Source organism: Ptychodera flava, chromosome 9, assembly GCF_041260155.1.
Source record: "Ptychodera flava strain L36383 chromosome 9, AS_Pfla_20210202, whole genome shotgun sequence".
NCBI lineage: Eukaryota > Metazoa > Hemichordata > Enteropneusta > Ptychoderidae > Ptychodera > Ptychodera flava.
Window position 1 is genome coordinate 4,984,813 of NC_091936.1, and position 19,135 is coordinate 5,003,947.

The 19,135-nt window shown below is 36.2% G+C and overlaps 1 protein-coding gene across 1 annotated transcript in view; it reads right to left on the bottom strand.

Moving 5' to 3' along the window:
• Positions 1–8,825: 8,825 nt before the first annotated feature.
• LOC139139827 (integrin alpha-6-like) overlaps positions 8,826–19,135 on the bottom strand; it is a 59,088-nt gene continuing 48,778 nt past the window's right edge. Inside the window, exons 22-25 of the mRNA XM_070708765.1 lie at positions 18,921–19,040; positions 17,951–18,055; positions 16,858–16,986; positions 8,826–13,250 (exon numbers count right to left, since the gene is read on the bottom strand). Of these exons, the coding sequence (XP_070564866.1) occupies positions 13,110–13,250; positions 16,858–16,986; positions 17,951–18,055; positions 18,921–19,040 (495 nt within the window). The 3' untranslated portion in view covers positions 8,826–13,109. The remainder of the gene's footprint in view (positions 13,251–16,857; positions 16,987–17,950; positions 18,056–18,920; positions 19,041–19,135) is intronic.

A 19,135-nucleotide genomic window follows, 5' to 3' on the forward strand; every position in this document is an offset into this window, starting at 1 on the left:
TTTGTTGTTATCATTATTATTATTATTGTACTTGGGCCTCAGCCAAAGTACATTTTTGTACTTGGGCCTCAGCCCAAGTACATTTGTTTTCATTCCGTGGGAAAAACTCTGTAAGGTATAACCATTCCTGGCTGAGACCAGGGAGGGCAAAATGTCTTGGCTTCATCTTTCTTGGCATAATAAATGGCGTAATGATGTTAACTGAATGGAAGTGCTGCTCTCAGCCAGTCTTGAATAAGTGAGATGTGAATATTAATGCTTCTCTATCTGAGTTTTTGCCACAAAATCTTCTGAATATAATCAAAATGTGCATCGAAATGCAACAATTAATGCACCCTCCGTTTCCTAGGCGATGGCACGACCCTTGTTACACACCACTGGACGAGCCAAAGTGGGAGGGGTAATTTCGGTTTTGGTCGAACAGGAGGGCTCGAGACCAGAATTTAACATTTAAACTTGAAACATGTTTAATCGCTGACAAGATGTGGACTAGTGTTAATCGAAGTAAAATTGTGAAAAGGAAAGGTTTTATATCCCGGACACAATGAAAAACATTACGACTGGAAACTGTACCCCCAGTTGAGAATAGTAATGCCCACAGCGATGGAGAACACTTATCCTTGAGCTGAGAAAACCAGACCATCATTTCGAAATAGAGCTGCAGATTCGAGAAGCTCGTTCAAAATAGCTATGTACACCCCAAGGCGTGGTTTCGAGTTTTGAGGGCAAATTTCGCCTCCTTCATATAGAAATCGTACGTTTGTTTTTCCAGGAGAACACACCATTTGACACAAAATTTGCATGTAAAGGGGTCGCCAGTAAGCACGTGGTCAAATCTGGCATAAGAAACAATATGAAATGTTGGGTAAAGCCAGTCCAAAATAAACTGATTTGAACTTTTGTGTTTTGTAATTTATACCACTGCAGTAACATTACCTTTTTTGACAACATCACACAATGTAATACGTTTTGAAACTGAATATTCCGACGTACAGGTATTCTGTGTCTCCTTTGCTAAAAAATACGGTATGCCGATTACCATGTAAGGAGATGATGACGTCAAGACAGATTTGTAGTGTGTTTGGTCCTGGATGGTGCACGAAGTTTTGTCAAGGTAGCTTGTGTATTTATTTCCCAAATGGGAGCTAGAGATTAGGGTCGATCTAAACGAAGGCCGAAGAATGTTATGATCCTCTAAGCGAGCTGAACTCTAACGCCAATGGTTGGATAATTTGGAGGATGTCTAGAATGATCTCGTCTCATTAAGATTATTTGGCGGTCAGTATTGAATTTCAACTGCGTCACAAGTTTGCGAAATGAGTATTCCGTCGAACGGTCAACGAACGATATTTTAGAAATCTGGAGACATGGCACATCGCATTTTTATTTTAATATTTTATATTTTACAAAAGATGTAAGAAGCAATGATTTTGTCGAAAATTCTGAAAAAAATATAGGAAGATTTGATCGCGAACACATTTTCACTTGGGGTCAACTAGCTCTGCGTACAATGCTGTGTGTTCCGCTACAGCTAATCGCCCCGCTCACCACAGCCCTGCAAAGACCCGTACGCGTACGTAGGGTCGCTGACTTCAAATCCGTTTTGGGACTTGACGAAAAAAGCCAAATTACTGCTGAAATTCAGCGTTCTTGGGCCCAAGTCGTATCCCAGCGTACCTCAGCTACTCGATCGCTTCCAAAAATGACAGTCTTTTATTCACTTCTCGTAAATAACCGTCGATGTCGGCAACTCTCTCGCTAGCCCTGCGTACGATGCTGTGTGTTAGCTGTAGCACATAGCATCGTACGCAGGGCTAGGGGTCAACATGGGGTCGCAGCCATGTTGCCTCAAAACTTATTTCTGTCTGCACTCAAAACTCAAAAATGTCGGATATGAACCTGAAAAATCGATGCAATTTTGTCAAACTTCGGCGAAATTTCAGCATATAGACAAAATTTCATCTAGGTAAGGTAAATTTACTGAAATTTGATCGACAAATAATCCTGAGCTTGAACGTGACAGCTCGCCTTCTCCGGGAAGTCAAGTATCCAGCTGCTCATACACAATTGCCCAAAAGACCAGGTTTATGAGATTATTTTCAAGCGACGGCGGCAGACCGTATGGGGCTCTGGATATGAACCTACCGCCGGTGTAGCTGTAATAACTGTTGCGTTGTTTTTAGTGCCCACGGACGAAGTCCTGGGGGAGTTACAGGTTTGGTCATGTCAGTCCGTCCGTCCGTCCGTTCACGCAGATATCTCAGACATGCCCTGGTCAATTTCTTTCAAACTTTGCACAAGAATAGTACCCAACCCCATACAGATGCACGTCGATTTGTTTCACAATGCGATCGAATTTGGCCGTGTTAGAGGACTTTTTAGTTTACACCTCCATAGACTCCCATGTATAAGGCAGTTCTCCATAGACTTTCATGTATAAGGCCAAGAAAAATAAAAATTTAGTTTCTCATCGTATTCATATTGCCTAAAGGATGCAGTGACACAGTTTTTTTTTTGTCCCCACGGATAAAGTCCAGGGGGCTTATATGTTGGGTCATATCCGTCCGTGAGTCCATCAGTGAGTCCATCGGTTCACGCATATATCTCAGACATTTTGACAAAATATCATGTGACCTTGGTGACCTTTGACCTCAAATATACATTATTGTCCATAACTCAGTAACCACAAGTGCTAAACCTTTCATATTTGGTATGATGGGACACCTTATGACGCCACATATTGTACCTCATTAATTATGCGAATATCTAATTTTGAGCGAGCCAATAGAGCTAGAGGTCTGATTTTTGGTATATAGGGATAAGTTAACAATATAATTTTGTTTGACAAAACGTCACGTGACCTCAATGACCTTTGACCTCAAATATACATATTTGTCCACAACTCAGTAACCACAAGTGCTACACCCTTCATATTTGGTATGATAGGACACCTTATGACACCATATATTGTACCTCATTAATTATGCGCATATCTTATTTTGAGCGAGCCAATAGAGCTAGAGGTCTGATTTTTGGTATATAGGAATAACTTAGCAATACAATTATTATGACAAAATGTGACGTGACCTCAATGACCTTTGACCTCAAATATATATATTTGTCCACAACTCAGTAACCACAAGTGCTACATCCTTCATATTTGGTATGATAAGACACCTAACGACACCACATATTGTACCTTATTAATTATGTGCATATCTAATTTTGAGCGAGCCAATAGAGCTAGAGGTCTGATTTTTGGTATATAGGAATAACTTAGCAATACAATTATTTTGACAAAATGTCATGTGACCTCAATGACCTTTGACCTCAAATATATATATTTGTCCACAACTCAGTAACCACAAGTGCTACACCCTTCATATTTGGTATGATGGGACACCTTATGACACCACATATTGTACCTCATTAATTATTTGCATATCTAATTCTGAGCAAGCCAATAGAGCTAGATGTCCGATTTTTGGTATATAGGGATAACTATAGGGTAGAAATCTAAATATGCCCATCTAAATATTAGACATCTACCATCGAGAACAAAAGAAATTTGCTGTAATTTGAATATTTAAGGAGTTTAAGCAATTTCACTATAAATAAAGAACCCCTGCCTCAAACTCCACAAAAGTTGCTAGACATATTTTGCCGTTGTCATGCGATTGCTTCGTTAATAACCAGTTAATCAAATGCCTAATTGACAGGAGGAAATTCAAGACCATATTTGAATAGTAGTATATATTGTCCTCAAAATTACTCTATCTCGGCCCAAGTACTCATTGCCTTCAGCAATACTGCCTTGTTATTATTATTATTATTATTATTATTATTATTATTATTATCGTTGTTGTTGTTGTTGTTGTTGTTTTTGTTTTTGTTGTTTTTGATAGTATTTGCAGAAAAGAACAAAGTATGTGCTGCAAAATTCAACACAGCCATATTGCAGCGCATGTGTATAATTAGGCTGTATTGAATTTTACAGCGCATACTTTGTTCTTTTCCGCAAATACTATCAACAACAACAACAACAACAACAACAACAACAACAACAACAACAACAGCAACAATAATAATAATAATAATAATAATAATAATAACAAATTTACTGTCCTAATACATTTTTATTTTTCTTCATTTTTTAAATATCTAATCATCATCATCATCATCATCATCATCATCATCATCATCATCACCATTATCATCGTCACCATTATCATCATCATCATCATCATCGGAGATCGAGGGCCCTGTTGGTATTTCGTGACTTGGCTTCCGTGACTTTGTCTGTCAAGAGCTAAGCTGACTTCCCGACGCTAATACTCGTAATCCCCATAAGCACGCACATACTTATTCACAAAGAAGAACACAAACAACGCTGACCATAGACCTTCCTCTCTTTTTGTTCCAGTGTTCGAGAGTACAGATCAAAGGGTATCGATACAGCGAAGTAGACTTATATCACTATATCATTTTAACAGGTCCGTTCAATCAACAGGATCAATACACCAATATTTCCGCGAGCAATTATGTCCCTATTGCTCGATCAGATGACGAAAAATACAGAACCGTTGATGGCCCTTTTCGTAGATTTTCTCTGTTACCTCCTTGATGTAAGACCTCAAAACATGGTACCTTGCCCAACTCCATAGTTCTATAAAATATTTACACCTGATGACATGAAGACAATCGATGATTCTGCTAATAGCAACTGCCTATTGCTTATATCAGTCAGGGTACGGGTTTATTGTTTTTCTAGGCCTCCGGCCCAAATGCAAAAGAGATACACGACTACTAGCGAAATAATAATTACAGGTGATGCGCAGGTAATTACATAACACAAACAGATTACGCAGATATAACAAGTGAAGATCTCAACTCCAAGGCTTTGAATACATATTTGCAAAGGTCGATGAGTGTCTTATTATCTGACATAGACATTAGTGCTCGAAATTTGTTATTGTTTGATTCAACAAACATATGTACATCGCGGTAATAACTTGATTCTGAGGAGATTATGCATTTGACAAATTAAGAGAAAGTGGTACTCATCTTCGATGTCCCCTGTGTTACAAATCTACTTATTCTGAGGTGTGGGGCTATACCTTCACGTCTACCAACCTCGATTGCTAAATCAGAGGACGAACAACGAAAACGTGCAAAAGCTTGGATAAATTTACAATTACAATTCAGGAAAAGGTACTTCTCTGGTTCCAGTAAGCTCTTGAAAACTCTATACGAGCGCATCTTTGACTTTTCTACAAGTTTTTCAGACCAGCTTTGTTTGCAGATATCTGACACTCTGGTATACATCAAGTTTAAAAAATTGGTTTCATCTCCGACTTACTGTGCTACCCATGCATATCCAAGACCATGTGAAAATAGAAAATGTTTGACTGATGTTGCCCAAGTATGTCTCCCTAATAAATCGAGGTTAAATAACATGATATATGCCTGACGAGACAATTTGTCAGGAGACATGTGCAGCAACTTTAACCAATAACTAATATAACGTTTGACTGTAGAAACGAAAATAGGAAGCCGTCCACATTCTCCGAGCACTGCCTCGTTTGTCTTGGCCTTACTGACTGATAGTAAACGTCGACACCACTTTCTTTGAACTCTTTCAATTACATCATAATATTGCAATCTCTATACCTCAGATCCATAAAATAAAATTGGCATAATAAAAGAATCGAAGATTTTAAAATGACACTTAAATGGGAACTGCCCAATTCTATGACTTGCACTAAGAAACTGTATAAGGGATTTGTTAGCTTGCCATGCCAACGTTGAAACTGCTTTAGACCAGATGTTACGAGATGACAAAACCAGGCCCAAATATTTATAGTGAGAAACAACTTCAATTTTGGAATTGTTAAAAAGCCAATTTTCGTGAGCCGTTTGGTGTCCCCTTTGCGGAAAATGACAATTTTAGATTTTTCAAGGTTGACAGACATACACCATTTTTGGCAGCATCGGGATAGCAAGTCTATGAGTGCCTGTAATTATGGACAGAATCGGCAAAAATTACGATGTCTGTCATCAGCATAGAGCAAGCAAAAAAGGTCATAAATGTCTTGAGTTAGTTGTATGCCCATTCTGCCAGCATTTGAAATCAGGGAATTAAGCTCCTCAATAAAGAAAGAAAACAGTATTGGGCTTAGTATGCACCCTTGTCTGACACCTGATGGACATTTAAAATATTCTGAAGTAACATTTCTGGATCTGACACAGCCTTTCAAATCACTATACATGGAGTGTAAAATTCTGTACATCTTTCGATTTACACCAAGGCATTTCAATTTATACAGTAAGACAGCATGATTTACCCGATCAAATGCCTTTGAGAAATCCACAAAAAATGCAGTAAAGTTTTCCATGTCTGGAACTAAGATATTTCTGAATAATTGCATATGGTACAAAAATATTATCTAAAGTGCTATGGTCTTTACGAAATCCGGCCTGGCAGTCAGAAGGACATTTGTAGCCTCAGACCAATTGAAAAGCCGGCGGTTTAGAATGGCGGTGAAATTTTTCCCAGAGTGTTTAAAAGTGATATTCCACTGTAGTTGTTAACATCAGATTTGTCACCTTTTTTAAACAAAGGAATGATAACAGCTGTGGTCCACTCAGAAGGGAAACACCAGAATCCATAATAAAATTGAACAGTTCAACTAAGATTGGCACGATAACATCAGAGGAGAATTTAAAGAACTCATTTGGAACTCCATCAGGTCCGGGAGAATCTCCATTTGTTAACTTAGCAAGACTAAATAGAACTTCTTCCTCTGTGATTCTAGAGTTAATAAAATCACTGATGTCAACATTGCCATTATCCAAGTCATTATCCAAGTCATTATCCAAGTCATTATCCAAGTCACCTTGGTTATTTAGTATGTAGTTATTCACTTCTTCTTTCACGCTATTCAGAAAGATGTTATCATTCTCAGAACCATAAACATTGTTAAACAAATTGTGAAAATGATTATACTATGATTGAATGTGGATATCAACGGATACATTATCCCCTCGTTTGACAACTTTTTTCAAAATCGACCAACAATCTTTGGAAGTGTTAGAGGCTGCATCAAGTAGTTGGTTTCTGATAGCTTTCTGGTATTCTCCTTTTGATTTCTTACAAGTGTTTTTAAAATACTTTTTAGCATCCAAATATGCCGACAAAGCAATAGCAGAACTGATTTTTCTCAAATACTTCAATTTCTGGTACATTTCCGTTTTTGCATTCAGACATGGTTCATGAAACCAGGTCGGTTGGTTTTGTGGGTTTTTTTATTGCCCATTGAAATAAAAAAAATTTTGACTTTGTGCAGTATGTTTAGAAGATTTAACATTTTATAGAAAACAGAAAAACAAAATTGATATACAGGTATAGAGAAGTTGGGGAAAACTTACAAAATTAGACCCAATAGTTAGCCAGTAGCAAGTTTTTGTCTTCACAAATTTGTCTTGTACAACAATTCATGTAATATTCTTTTGTGACAGCACTGGATTTATCTTTCTTAGAAAAGACCCGAATAAAAGGTTTATAAGTCACAACAGTTTACAAGTACAAAAGCTACTATGGATTAAGAACTGCAGAAAAGAGACGGACGTAATGGAGCAGCTCTGTTTGGTCGCTAGGCGGCGCTCGACTAAAAACGATATTTTAAAGTTGGCGAAGGATGGCTGCGACATTGAATTTCACAAGAGTTGGTCTATAAACACTTTAAAAATGAAATTTTCTTTCTTCTTAACCAAAATATCAAAACACAGTATTCTTATTGTTTCATATCCCGGTAATTCTATTTTTTGTCATTGAACTGGAAAGTCCCTCCACTATAACCGTGAGACATTTAGATTGATGTCATTGAGTCGAGCATTTTTTGTTCTTTCCCGGTATCTCCTGCTCTCTTTGAAGACAGAAAGTTGTGTCAATGGCTTGAACAGCATAACAGTACCAACTTTTGCCGAGTACTTATTGGGTAAATATGGCAGTTTTGATGAAGATCTGTTACTAACAATTAATATTTGTTTATTTTCTCAAGGCAGGAACATATTGAAAGAAAGATACGGGTAAGAACCAGGGCACTTTTTGAAGGATGTTGTTTTTGAAGGAAAAATGGTGTTTTGAGGAAAAAAATCAAGATATTTATTGAAGGAGGATATGGCAGGGATGGATCTACTGAATAAGTGGAAACGTAGAGTTGGCTCATATCACATGCTACAATGACAAACCTAATTAACAAAATTAGATTGCAGGCTTCTACAATTTAAAGCATACCTTGAAAAGGCTACATATTCCACTTGTATTACCTTCATGGTAGTATTCATTTTAATATTGTTGATTGTGCTTTCATTTCAATGAATCTGAACATGTTTTCTTGCAGCATTCCGTCACATTCATTGCATACCATAGATAACTTGATTTGCAGAACATGTAATGCATATTGCTCCGTATTGGTGCCTATCATAGGCAAATTGAAAGTGTGTGGTAAAAATTATTACAAACGCTAGTTTGCTATTTTAGCTAAAAATAATTCACATGAATTGACAGCAGGAAAAAGATTCGAAATCTGAGATAATAGAATGTATCTTTGTGTATACTTGGCCCTGGAGAAAGATGTTAGATCATGATAAGTGAAAAATTTGCATATCTTATGGTGAATCCCCAAACCTGTTCACCCCAATTCCCTGTAAACTCGTCCAAACTCACCATTAATAACAATAGGTTTGGGTCAAACCATGGTGCTGAAAGGGTTAAAACAGGCAACCACAATGGCAGCAAACAAAATCACCACAACTAATTTCACATCTTTTATACATAATCTTTTTATTTTTATTGTATGAATGTAATACCATGTAATACAGACAAGTTTCAGTGAACAAATACAGTTGTATAAAATATGAAAGGAAGGCATTTTTTGTGCATTTCAGTATTACATTAATACAAATAATGTTATGACTACCAAAAAACTGGGCCATCACATGAGAGGTGGCACATCAAAAATAAAATGTTAAATCACAATATGCGATTGCAAAGTTACATTAGTTACAAGACAATAAACAATTTGGCAATTTTTTTGAATGACTGCAAATCCAACATTTGACCATGAAGAACTTTCATAAACAATGTACACAATCTGCATATTTTTCTGGACACGAACGTTACGTTCATGAATGTAAAGGAGCACCCATAGAGACCATCTTCAGTCAAACACACACAGAAATTTGTAAAAGTTCTCTTTTTTAACCACCATTGCCCCTGCCAACCATATTGAAAAACAGGAGAATACAATATTGGCAACACTGAAAATATAAATGGCAATAATTAACCATGGAAATAACAATGTACGTTGATATCTTTCAGCTTGAATATGAATAAGACACTTTTAAATTTTGGATGATGACTAATAAATTACAGAGTTTTAAGGAAAGTCTTGGTGCTTTAGTTAAGGATTTTGAATAAATGTAACTTTGTTAATCCTACATTGGAATATCATGACCAAGTACCTGCTCCGTAAAACAAATCTTGATTTCCATAGCTAACATGTCATCAGACACAATCTCACAATCCTGAGAAAAAATGTGTGAAACATTTAGAAGACAGTTTTTACGGAACAAAGTCACCGTATGCATTAATGAATACATGAGAAGCTCCAGTTGAAATAAGTCTTGTAAATTATTTTGCGTCTGTTGATTGATTATCAGAGAGAAGATTGTGACCTTGAAATGTCTGTGTGCATGTACATTACAATGTTGTCTTTGTTCGTGAGTCAAATTTACAATAATTCTGAATTGAGACTAGGTCTGCTTGCTAGACATACTACATAAGGTGGTGTTATAATGTATTACCACCAAAATCAATACCAGTTCCATATTTGGGCAGTTTTTACAACTTTTCTGGTGTTATAAACCAGCGTATTACAAAAAATGAATATTACTACAGATACTGTCTTACTAGTAAAGCTAAAAAGAGTAAAGCAACAAACTTTTGTTGAGATCTGAAAGAAATTTCATTTTCAATATTTTTCTTTTTAATCGTGGGTCAGGTGGAAACTTTGTAGAAAGATGGATTCACTGCATGTTTTGATGTGTTTTTATCATTCAGAAGTAATATCACAGCTTTGATAAGACTGGAAACTGGTTCTGAACACACGGTACATGATTCAGTATTCTAATTAGACACAATCAAATCAAATCTGATCAAATCTGTAATCAACACCGGTAAACTAACTCTATCACCAAAATTGGGCCACTGAGTTTAAATGGACAGAAAATTACTCTATAAGAAAATCAAGATATGTTGAAAAAATAAGCTATACAATGTTGTTTTCAGTGTAATATTATGTCTTGACTTGTAAAAAAAATGAGCTTAACTCTGTTGGAATCTGTGGGAAGACGAAGCTGTCTTAAAGAATTCTTTCACATTAATAGCAATCATTGGAAGTTACAGTAATGTTGTGATGTGTCACTCAAAGTGGACTTGTGTTTAGTATATAATTACAGTAAATGCTTTAAAAATATACAACATCATAACGGGAAAGTTAAATCTAATATAAAGTATCATTTCAAGTTTATAGTGTGTGCATTGTTGAATATGCCCAGATACACTGTATCCTAACACAGACCAGCAGAATTATCGGTCAGTCTTGGTCAGGATAAGCACAATGTCTAAATTGTACACTTACTATATACAAGGTAAAGTGACTACAAAAAATTAACTTATACAGGCAGACTTAAATGTTTTGATTCATGCGCAGCAAGCCCTGACTTCCTGAGAAGTCCAGCATCCTTTGATTTTGGCTTGAGTACGCACACATTAAAAGGAGCACTCTGCCAGAGCATGGGGGTAAACAATCATATTTCAGTGCCCTGCAGTAGAAACAATCTCACTTCAGTGGAAATATAATCACTCAGAAGGCATCAATCTAGCATTAAACCACTGATAACATGTACATTTTTCAGCATTTTGAGAGACTTATCTCATTCAGGCAATGTCTTTATGACATACCAGCTGAGTTCATATGCTTTATCTGTGATGATAGCATTCCCAGAATTCAACACTCTCTCTTGGATGCAGTGTATATCTCTTTCATGAATACTGTTTGTTGGCAAAATAACCCACTAATACTTTATCATTAAAAAAATACTTCAAAGTTATATTGATGATCATCATCCAATCAGCAAGATGGTTTAACTTTCTGTTCAACTGACATGTTCATTTCCCACGGTGTTTTAGTCTGAGTTGAATTCCATGGCAAGCTTGGCCGGTCTTGATCATATATCCAACTGTTCAGAACACCTTGAAATTGGCATGACACAACGGAAGTTCCTATCCCATTTTGGCAGGACTTATCTACAAGTGAACATCTAACCGGCAACAAGTCTGTGAACCCAGCAAGTGTCAATCATTGCAAACGTTGCCATGTTTTCACAAGATTACTTAGCAGAATACTGTAAAACACTGCCCTCTTTACAGAAAATTGGCTGTTCAACCCCCCCTTACACGAAATGGACTGACCCTACATACTCTACAAAGTTTATCTAAAGCATCAAAGGTGCACATGCAATGATATCTTATCCAGTCATTTGTAAATTCTAATATCATTCATTGCAGACTGTTAAAAATATTCAAGTTTAAAAATAGAATCATAGATAGTTAGCACTAGGAAAGAAACCAGCGCAAGATTTTGTCAGCCCAACCCCTATATGTAGAGCCAAAATTGTCAATATTTCAAGATGAGCAGTATCCATTGTACACTTACTATCACTACAAAATTAAAGCTACTGTCACTAACTGTTAACTAACTACCGGTACTGTACATAAGTACCTGTTGCAGGAACAGAACTTGTTAAAATTTTATACTTTTTTGCCAAGAAAAAATACATTGAAAACTACAACGAACACGTTGCATGTTATAACTGAAGACCATTACATTTCACATGTCACAGAAAAGAAACTGAATTTTCAAATGTTTGCAGGCCAATCATTGAATTAGAATTATCTATGCACAAAAAAAAACAGGCTTAGACAAGGCAGATGTTTAATTTTAAATCTGGTATTTCAATGGGATGAGACACTGATGTTCTGAACAAGATCTCCTGTCCATCCATGCTACATCATTGATATCAAATTGATGGTAGAGTGTCAGTGATAGAGACGCTTGCATTTGTACAACAAATTGGACAGATATTCAAAAACTAGTTGAAATTGATAACTTTGTCTTCAATATATTGTATGTCCTCTGAGGTTTGTTAAGTCAGTGTTTACAACTGAGTGACTGACATTCACGTGTCAGTGTCAATCTTTTCCACAGATGTAGTACACTATTAATGTCCCTAGGCATTTTGCCCAGGTTCAGAACAATAATTGTCCCACATCTAGTCTCTTTATATGAGGTTAGGTGACAGGGTAGGTGATAGTGGGTTGTACTGATATCAAAACTGTCTTTTTTCCTGACACTTAGCTGATTAACATCTGACTGATTGGATCTGAATACTGTACATTGATGTCTAAGTACAAGGCACAGCAATAAATATCAGTGTCTTGAATGGCCATACAATTCCCCAAACCCCCAAACAAACCAATCAAATTTCACATCGTCAAAATAATTTACTGTTCTGAAAATAATTTTCTAAAACTTTGATGACAAAATATTCTAGCATTTTAAATCTAGATTCACATTATCACTTGTTACCTCCAAATCACAATATATACTACAGTAAATGATTTTGTATTTTATTCTTGGAAGTTCATCAGTTTCAATTTTGTGATCATCTTTTTTTTATCAAAATGCACTTAACATGAAATAATGACAAAGAATCAATACATGTACATATTGAAAGAAAAGGTACAAACGAGGTTTAAAAAGTTCCCATCCCTGGCACCCATACTAAAATAACTTAACTTTTAGACGTTTTTGAAAAAGACTGTGTAAACGAACATTAGATCAAGATTTGTTTGGCAATGGCTGATTAGACAATCCCATTGTCTAAGGTCCATCAGGTTTAGTACTATAGTGAAGCATTATTTCACAGGTTAAAAAAATTTTGCAGAAGAAGCCCCTAGCCCGCCCCAATGAAGTTGCTGTATGTTAGTTGTATCTCTCATCTTGGTAAGCTTGTTCATATTTATACGAAGGTTTTCTTTCCATACTTCCATTCCGTGAATTCCTACTTGCTCCTCTGAAGCTGGTGCTGTTATGTCCGACACGCTTCCTCTTGAAGAAACCACACTGTGGATAGCAGAGAAATGAGACAGATTGTCAGTTATCAAGATTGTCTGTGATGATGAAGAAAAGAGACTGCAGTATACTTTCTGTACAAGCAAAGGGTACTGGATTAAAGCCCAGAATTCAAATTGACCATGGTACAGACAAAACCACATGCACAATTCTGCACAGAAATACATGTATGTGTTTTTTACACTTTGGTTGGTTTGTACCATCATCACAAGATCTCTTGGACATACTGAGAGTGTATCCACCATGTGTAATTTCTATGACTGAGTAGTAGCTCCCATCATGCCATTTGCTTGTGTGACTAAATAGAAATATTCACCAATCTGATTGGTCACTTGCAATTTTCCTGCACTTCTGATTGGCTGCTTGAGGTTCATGTGATTTTTATTAACATTCACAGAAACATGCTAATGGAGGTCTTGTAATCAAGTCTAGACTAGTAGCTTACAGTAAGATTATGTTTAATTTTCATCCCTCCAAAAATCAGTGGTAAAGTGTGCACTTGCAAGTACAACATTTTGTATGTTTCATAAACAAATGATACCAACTGTGCACAGAAGTGAGTACACTGTTCATACCTTAGCAATCAACACTTACAGATTTCAAAATCATGCAAAACAGCAACAGATAATAGAGTGTGACAAAACAGTTACATTGCATCATTATACCACCACCAGTAGGACACACTGGTATTGACCTGAAACCATCTTGTCATTGTTACACTACATCCCTTAGTGTATTTATACAGGCACATATCAATAGACAATAATGCAATATGCAGGGGCTACATTACAGAAACATTTGTTTCTACTCTTCAAGTACCTGCATTATCATTCAAATCAGAAGACAAAAAACACAAGCTCAGTATATTAATGTCGGTACATTTTACTGTAATACTGGAAAGCATTAACCTGTGCCAAAGATACCTGGTCTATCTTTAATATCTGTTATCATTTTCTAGAACAATGACTCAATGAAGCTATCTCTCCGATGCAACAAAATATAATATAATGCAGAAACTTCATGAAATTCCTGATTAGTAGCATGCTTTGATTTAAAAACAGTGAACCTCAAGACAAACCAGAGAGTGAAAGAAATTTGAAGGAGTACCAGTATACTGTTTTCTCACCAAACAAGACAAAGACAGTTACAAGACAGATACATTTCTCCACAGACCTGTTGATGAATCACTAGTGCATGCATATAACACTGATCTATGACAATGTCTACAGGACAATATTATTGGCATGCAACACTGTGAATATGAATATAGACTTTGGTAATGTTCTAGTTTTCTGGGCTGATCATATGAAGGTACAATGTGCCTCAGGAAAACATTCTGCTTCTCAAATTTTTTCCAATTCTTTTATGGTTTGCTGCATGATTGGGTTTATTTTGAAGCCTGTTAGGTAAGCAATTGTTTTTCTGTCTTTTGTTTGTGAAAATTGAAAATTTGATTTTCCCCATAAAGTAAACATGGTATAAAGTAACAATCTTGAGTTTCAAATATTAGTTGTTTGATTCTTCGACCCCTAAACTTTACAAGGTGACACCTGATTTCACACTAGATTATGAAAACAATGGTTTAAAGATGGTTTAAATTTTCCGAGAGAAAGGTTTGATAAAGAGTTGAATCTTTTGTTTTCAAGGCACACATTACCCTCAAGACCATATTGATTAATTCATGATTCCCTGCTTTGCAGACTTTCTCTATAGTCAATTTACCATCATGAAAAAAACATATTTATTATCATAAAATCATAAAATGAAAACTTAATTGAGTATTCTTAAACGTACAACTTTACATTGTCAGATTCAAATTTGTGCAAAATTAAACATTTACTTTAATCATAAACTGTCCAGAATAGAAATCGTGGATGGGGGCACAATGGGGAAACAATGCCATCTGTCTACATTAATTTCATTACTTTTCCTTTCATAGGAGAAAAAAATGTATTATTCTACAGACTAAAACATGGTTTGAGAGAGTCAATCAGAACCAGGCTGTCTGCCAGCTATTGACTGTAAAACATTGATGATATACTTCAATAATACTATTTCAGATACATCATTGAAGAATCTAGCTTTTATGTCTGGAAGCAGGGTTAGAGTATATGCTTGAATATCAACTATGTTATCAATTTCTGTATGTTTAATACCATGAAAACTACTGTGAAAAGATAAAGGGTTGACCTAAACCTATTCACTCCGAATTTCCAGTAGACAGGTCCACGATGATAATTGATAACAATGGGTTTGGGCCAAACCATGGTGGTGAAGGGGTCATAGCTGCAGCTCAGGGAATCATGAGATAAAGGACATAATGCAACCCAGAAATCTAGTTGATAATTGCAACCTTGGAATTGGATATCAGGATGAAGTGTTTGCCAAGTGAGCATTGGGCATGGTTATCCAATACTTCTCTCTTCGTGGATGCAGCTCCATTTCACTTTGATGATGACGTTTGAAAAAGCCAGCCTTTATTAAACCATTGCCATGAAATGCAACGCAGCCATTGGCAAGAAACAGCAAAAATTGTTAATATGTTAGTCTACTGGGTTGTGTAAAATGTAAGGAGGTGAGTATGTAAATAAAAGCAAGTTTACTAAGTGTGGACTGAATGAATATAGTGTGCAGATGATGACATAACTATGATCCTATGGCACCTATTTGCTTTCCATAGAATGAACCACTTCAATGGCAATGACTGGATTGCTCCAAATGATTTAATTGTGTGGGGAGGTATTATGGATATCTCTGCAATGTGCATCTTGGTGTGCAAATCTACCTGGTGAAAAATGCTGGTGTCAATGGGAATGCTGGGTAATTTGTTGAGAATATCATCATGCATAAGAGATGTACATGTATATCAATATGGGTCTAGACTGATGCTGTAGAGTGCATAGGAGCATCTTATAATGTCCATACAATCAGTATTGAATGTAAAATTTTACACACCATAAAATGGGAAGATTGTCTACAGTGAGACTCTAAATCACAACTGGAACACAGGTTTATTGTGGACCTCTACATTTCTTGAATTCTGGTGCAACTATCCAACACGAGGGAACTCAGATGAAGTCAACTGATGAATGGTTAAATGTGTACGGAACAGACTAGACAATGCTTTCATGCACAAGAGGTGATACAGCAGATGATGGAATGGTGATAATGGTGGAATGATAACTTATGAAGGAACTGATTGCATTCATTCAACTGACATCTTATTTATCATACTTCATTGAGCAGGCAATGTCAGTGTATATTGGTGTATGTTTGCCTTGTGTCATTTACCAGATAAATGTGACATGAAATGTTAGTGTTTAAACTCTATTTTGAGGTTGACTTTGTATTTACTGTGAAAAGTGATCAGGAGTTTAACATCCCCATAAAATGAATACTGGTCACAGACACAATAAAGTATGAATACATGTGGCCTGCTTAGCCAGTCAAAACGCTGCTATTACACTACAACACAATTACACATGTGACAGTTGATCACAGCAAGGGCCACCATCATACACCACACTGATCTCACAGAATTCACTCGGCTGAAACTCTTTAATATACTTGGTAAAGAAGATCTGCAAGTAATACTCACCCGCCAAAGGATTAAAACAACAATTATAAGAAGGAAAAGGCCAGCTAATGCTGCTACAATGTATATCCACATAGGTATTCCCTTCTTTGCTATTATAATACCAATGTCTGGTGAGGCCTCTGTTGTCACCTGTACACAAAGTGAATACAAAGTGAATACCATGGGTTATACATCAATGACATCTAACACAGTGAAATTATGGACATACTTATACTATACCAATCATGACAGCAATTTGCTAGACAGAATGATAAGTCAAGAAACATAGACCAAATACAAGATTACTCCTGGGAAATAGTAATACAGCCTTTCACTAAAGTGAACTGGATATCATAAAATACTGAAATACATATTCTGCCGTAGCATTTAGTCAAGGCATTGAAACATGTCAACAGTTTTACAAATCTTTACATACCATTAGATTATTACGAAAATATCGCAAAGGATGCACAAGGACTTAGGCACAACGTATCATACGACGCAAAGCAGAGAGCGATGCAAGGCAACAATGTCTGAGTGCATCCTTTGCTGTATTATCGTAATAACCTTATTATTATACATCTTTCATTTGTGACTGGAATGTCACATTGGCCAAGTATTGACTGTTTTCGTGCAATGTCTACAATTTTTTTCCGATTTACAGCCCAAGTGTAGTTTGGAACCATATCTTCAACGTCAACGCACTTCTGGATAGCCTGTACACTACATGTACAGAGCACGAGACATAGTCTGATACTCGTCCAATGGGTCCCTAGAAACCGTTCAACAGTGAACACGCAGATACAGCCGGAAGGGCTGGGGTGCCTGGAAATAGTTAATGTTATGGAACTGCCAGGCGTTTTTTGGGGGGTTTTTTAGCGAACGCAAAATTCAATTTTTCTCGATGGTAGATGTATAATACTCTTTTGTAATTCAGATTTCTTCCCATGAAACACTTGTTATGGTTACAACAGTTATGTGAATCAAAATAGTCAAAAATATTCTTTGTGAATGAACCAATCTCTGAAGTCACTAAAAAACATTAACAATACAACTGGGTGACTTAAAGCAGTCTTATTTTTATACCGAATTTCCCGTTAGACAGGACACTCACCTCCACTTTGTCATTGGTTACATCTGTCTGTCTTATGTATGGAGCATTCAAAATTTTCATCTCTGCCCGAGATACAATGTTGACCCTGGTGACAGTTCGATAATCCTGAAATATTAACATACACTGGTATAAGTCTCAAAGAATCAGTCTGAATAGTTTGATCAGTTGGTATGTAATAATGTTACATAAATATACATAATAATTACTCAATAATTAATTTTAATGTTCAGTATCATAAAAGTTTACTACATGTACAGACATTATGAGAAGGAAGCTAGCTATGCCATACCATATATCCATATAAAAATAAATTATTTACTGTCAATACACGATTGACATGAGTGACCAAACACAATACCAAGTACATTGAACTTATGACCATTATTTTATATCCTAATTAACATTCCAAAGTAATACCACATGAGACAGTACAACAAATTGCAGGATATTGAAATGCACTGTGGGTAAAATGTTGTTTTCTCATCACAGCAAGACTTTGAGATAGCGATTTCATAAATACTAGTAACATGATTGTAATTGCTGTCACAGCAAAAAGTTCTATTTCTTCATAAAACTAGCTAAACACATCCATCTTTTCATCTTTTTAGGCATTTCTATCGTAGAACCAAAACTTTACTTTGACTTCTGTTTTCTTATGTGTTTTACCTGCAGAAATATGCCATGTTGACAATATGGTCAAATGCCTGAGACTTGTGTGACTCATCACTTAGATGGCAATATTATATTTAAGGTACTTAGAATTATATTGCTGTATTCTATGCAGAGTATGATAAACCCTTTATGGCCTTGATAAATATCTTGACACTTTCCACCATACAACGGCCACAAAGACTGAAGCAAATACACTTGACGGAGGTCACAGTAACCTTCACCCATTTACTCATCCACTTTCTCTTTCTGAATTCATGACAATTCAGTGTACAATCTATGCATTATCTGCATGACTTACTTCAAGGAATGTACTGTTCCACAGTCTTGATGTTATCATGATACTAGAAGTTTTACCTCCTTCCAATGGACCAATCGTACAGTTGAATGTGAAACAGCGAGCCGTCCCATGATCACATGACTGAAAGAAGGTCAAAGAAATACAGTCAATTTTACCCCTTAATTCAATGACTTAATTCAATATGGACACATTGCTAAAAAACATTTTAATCCCTA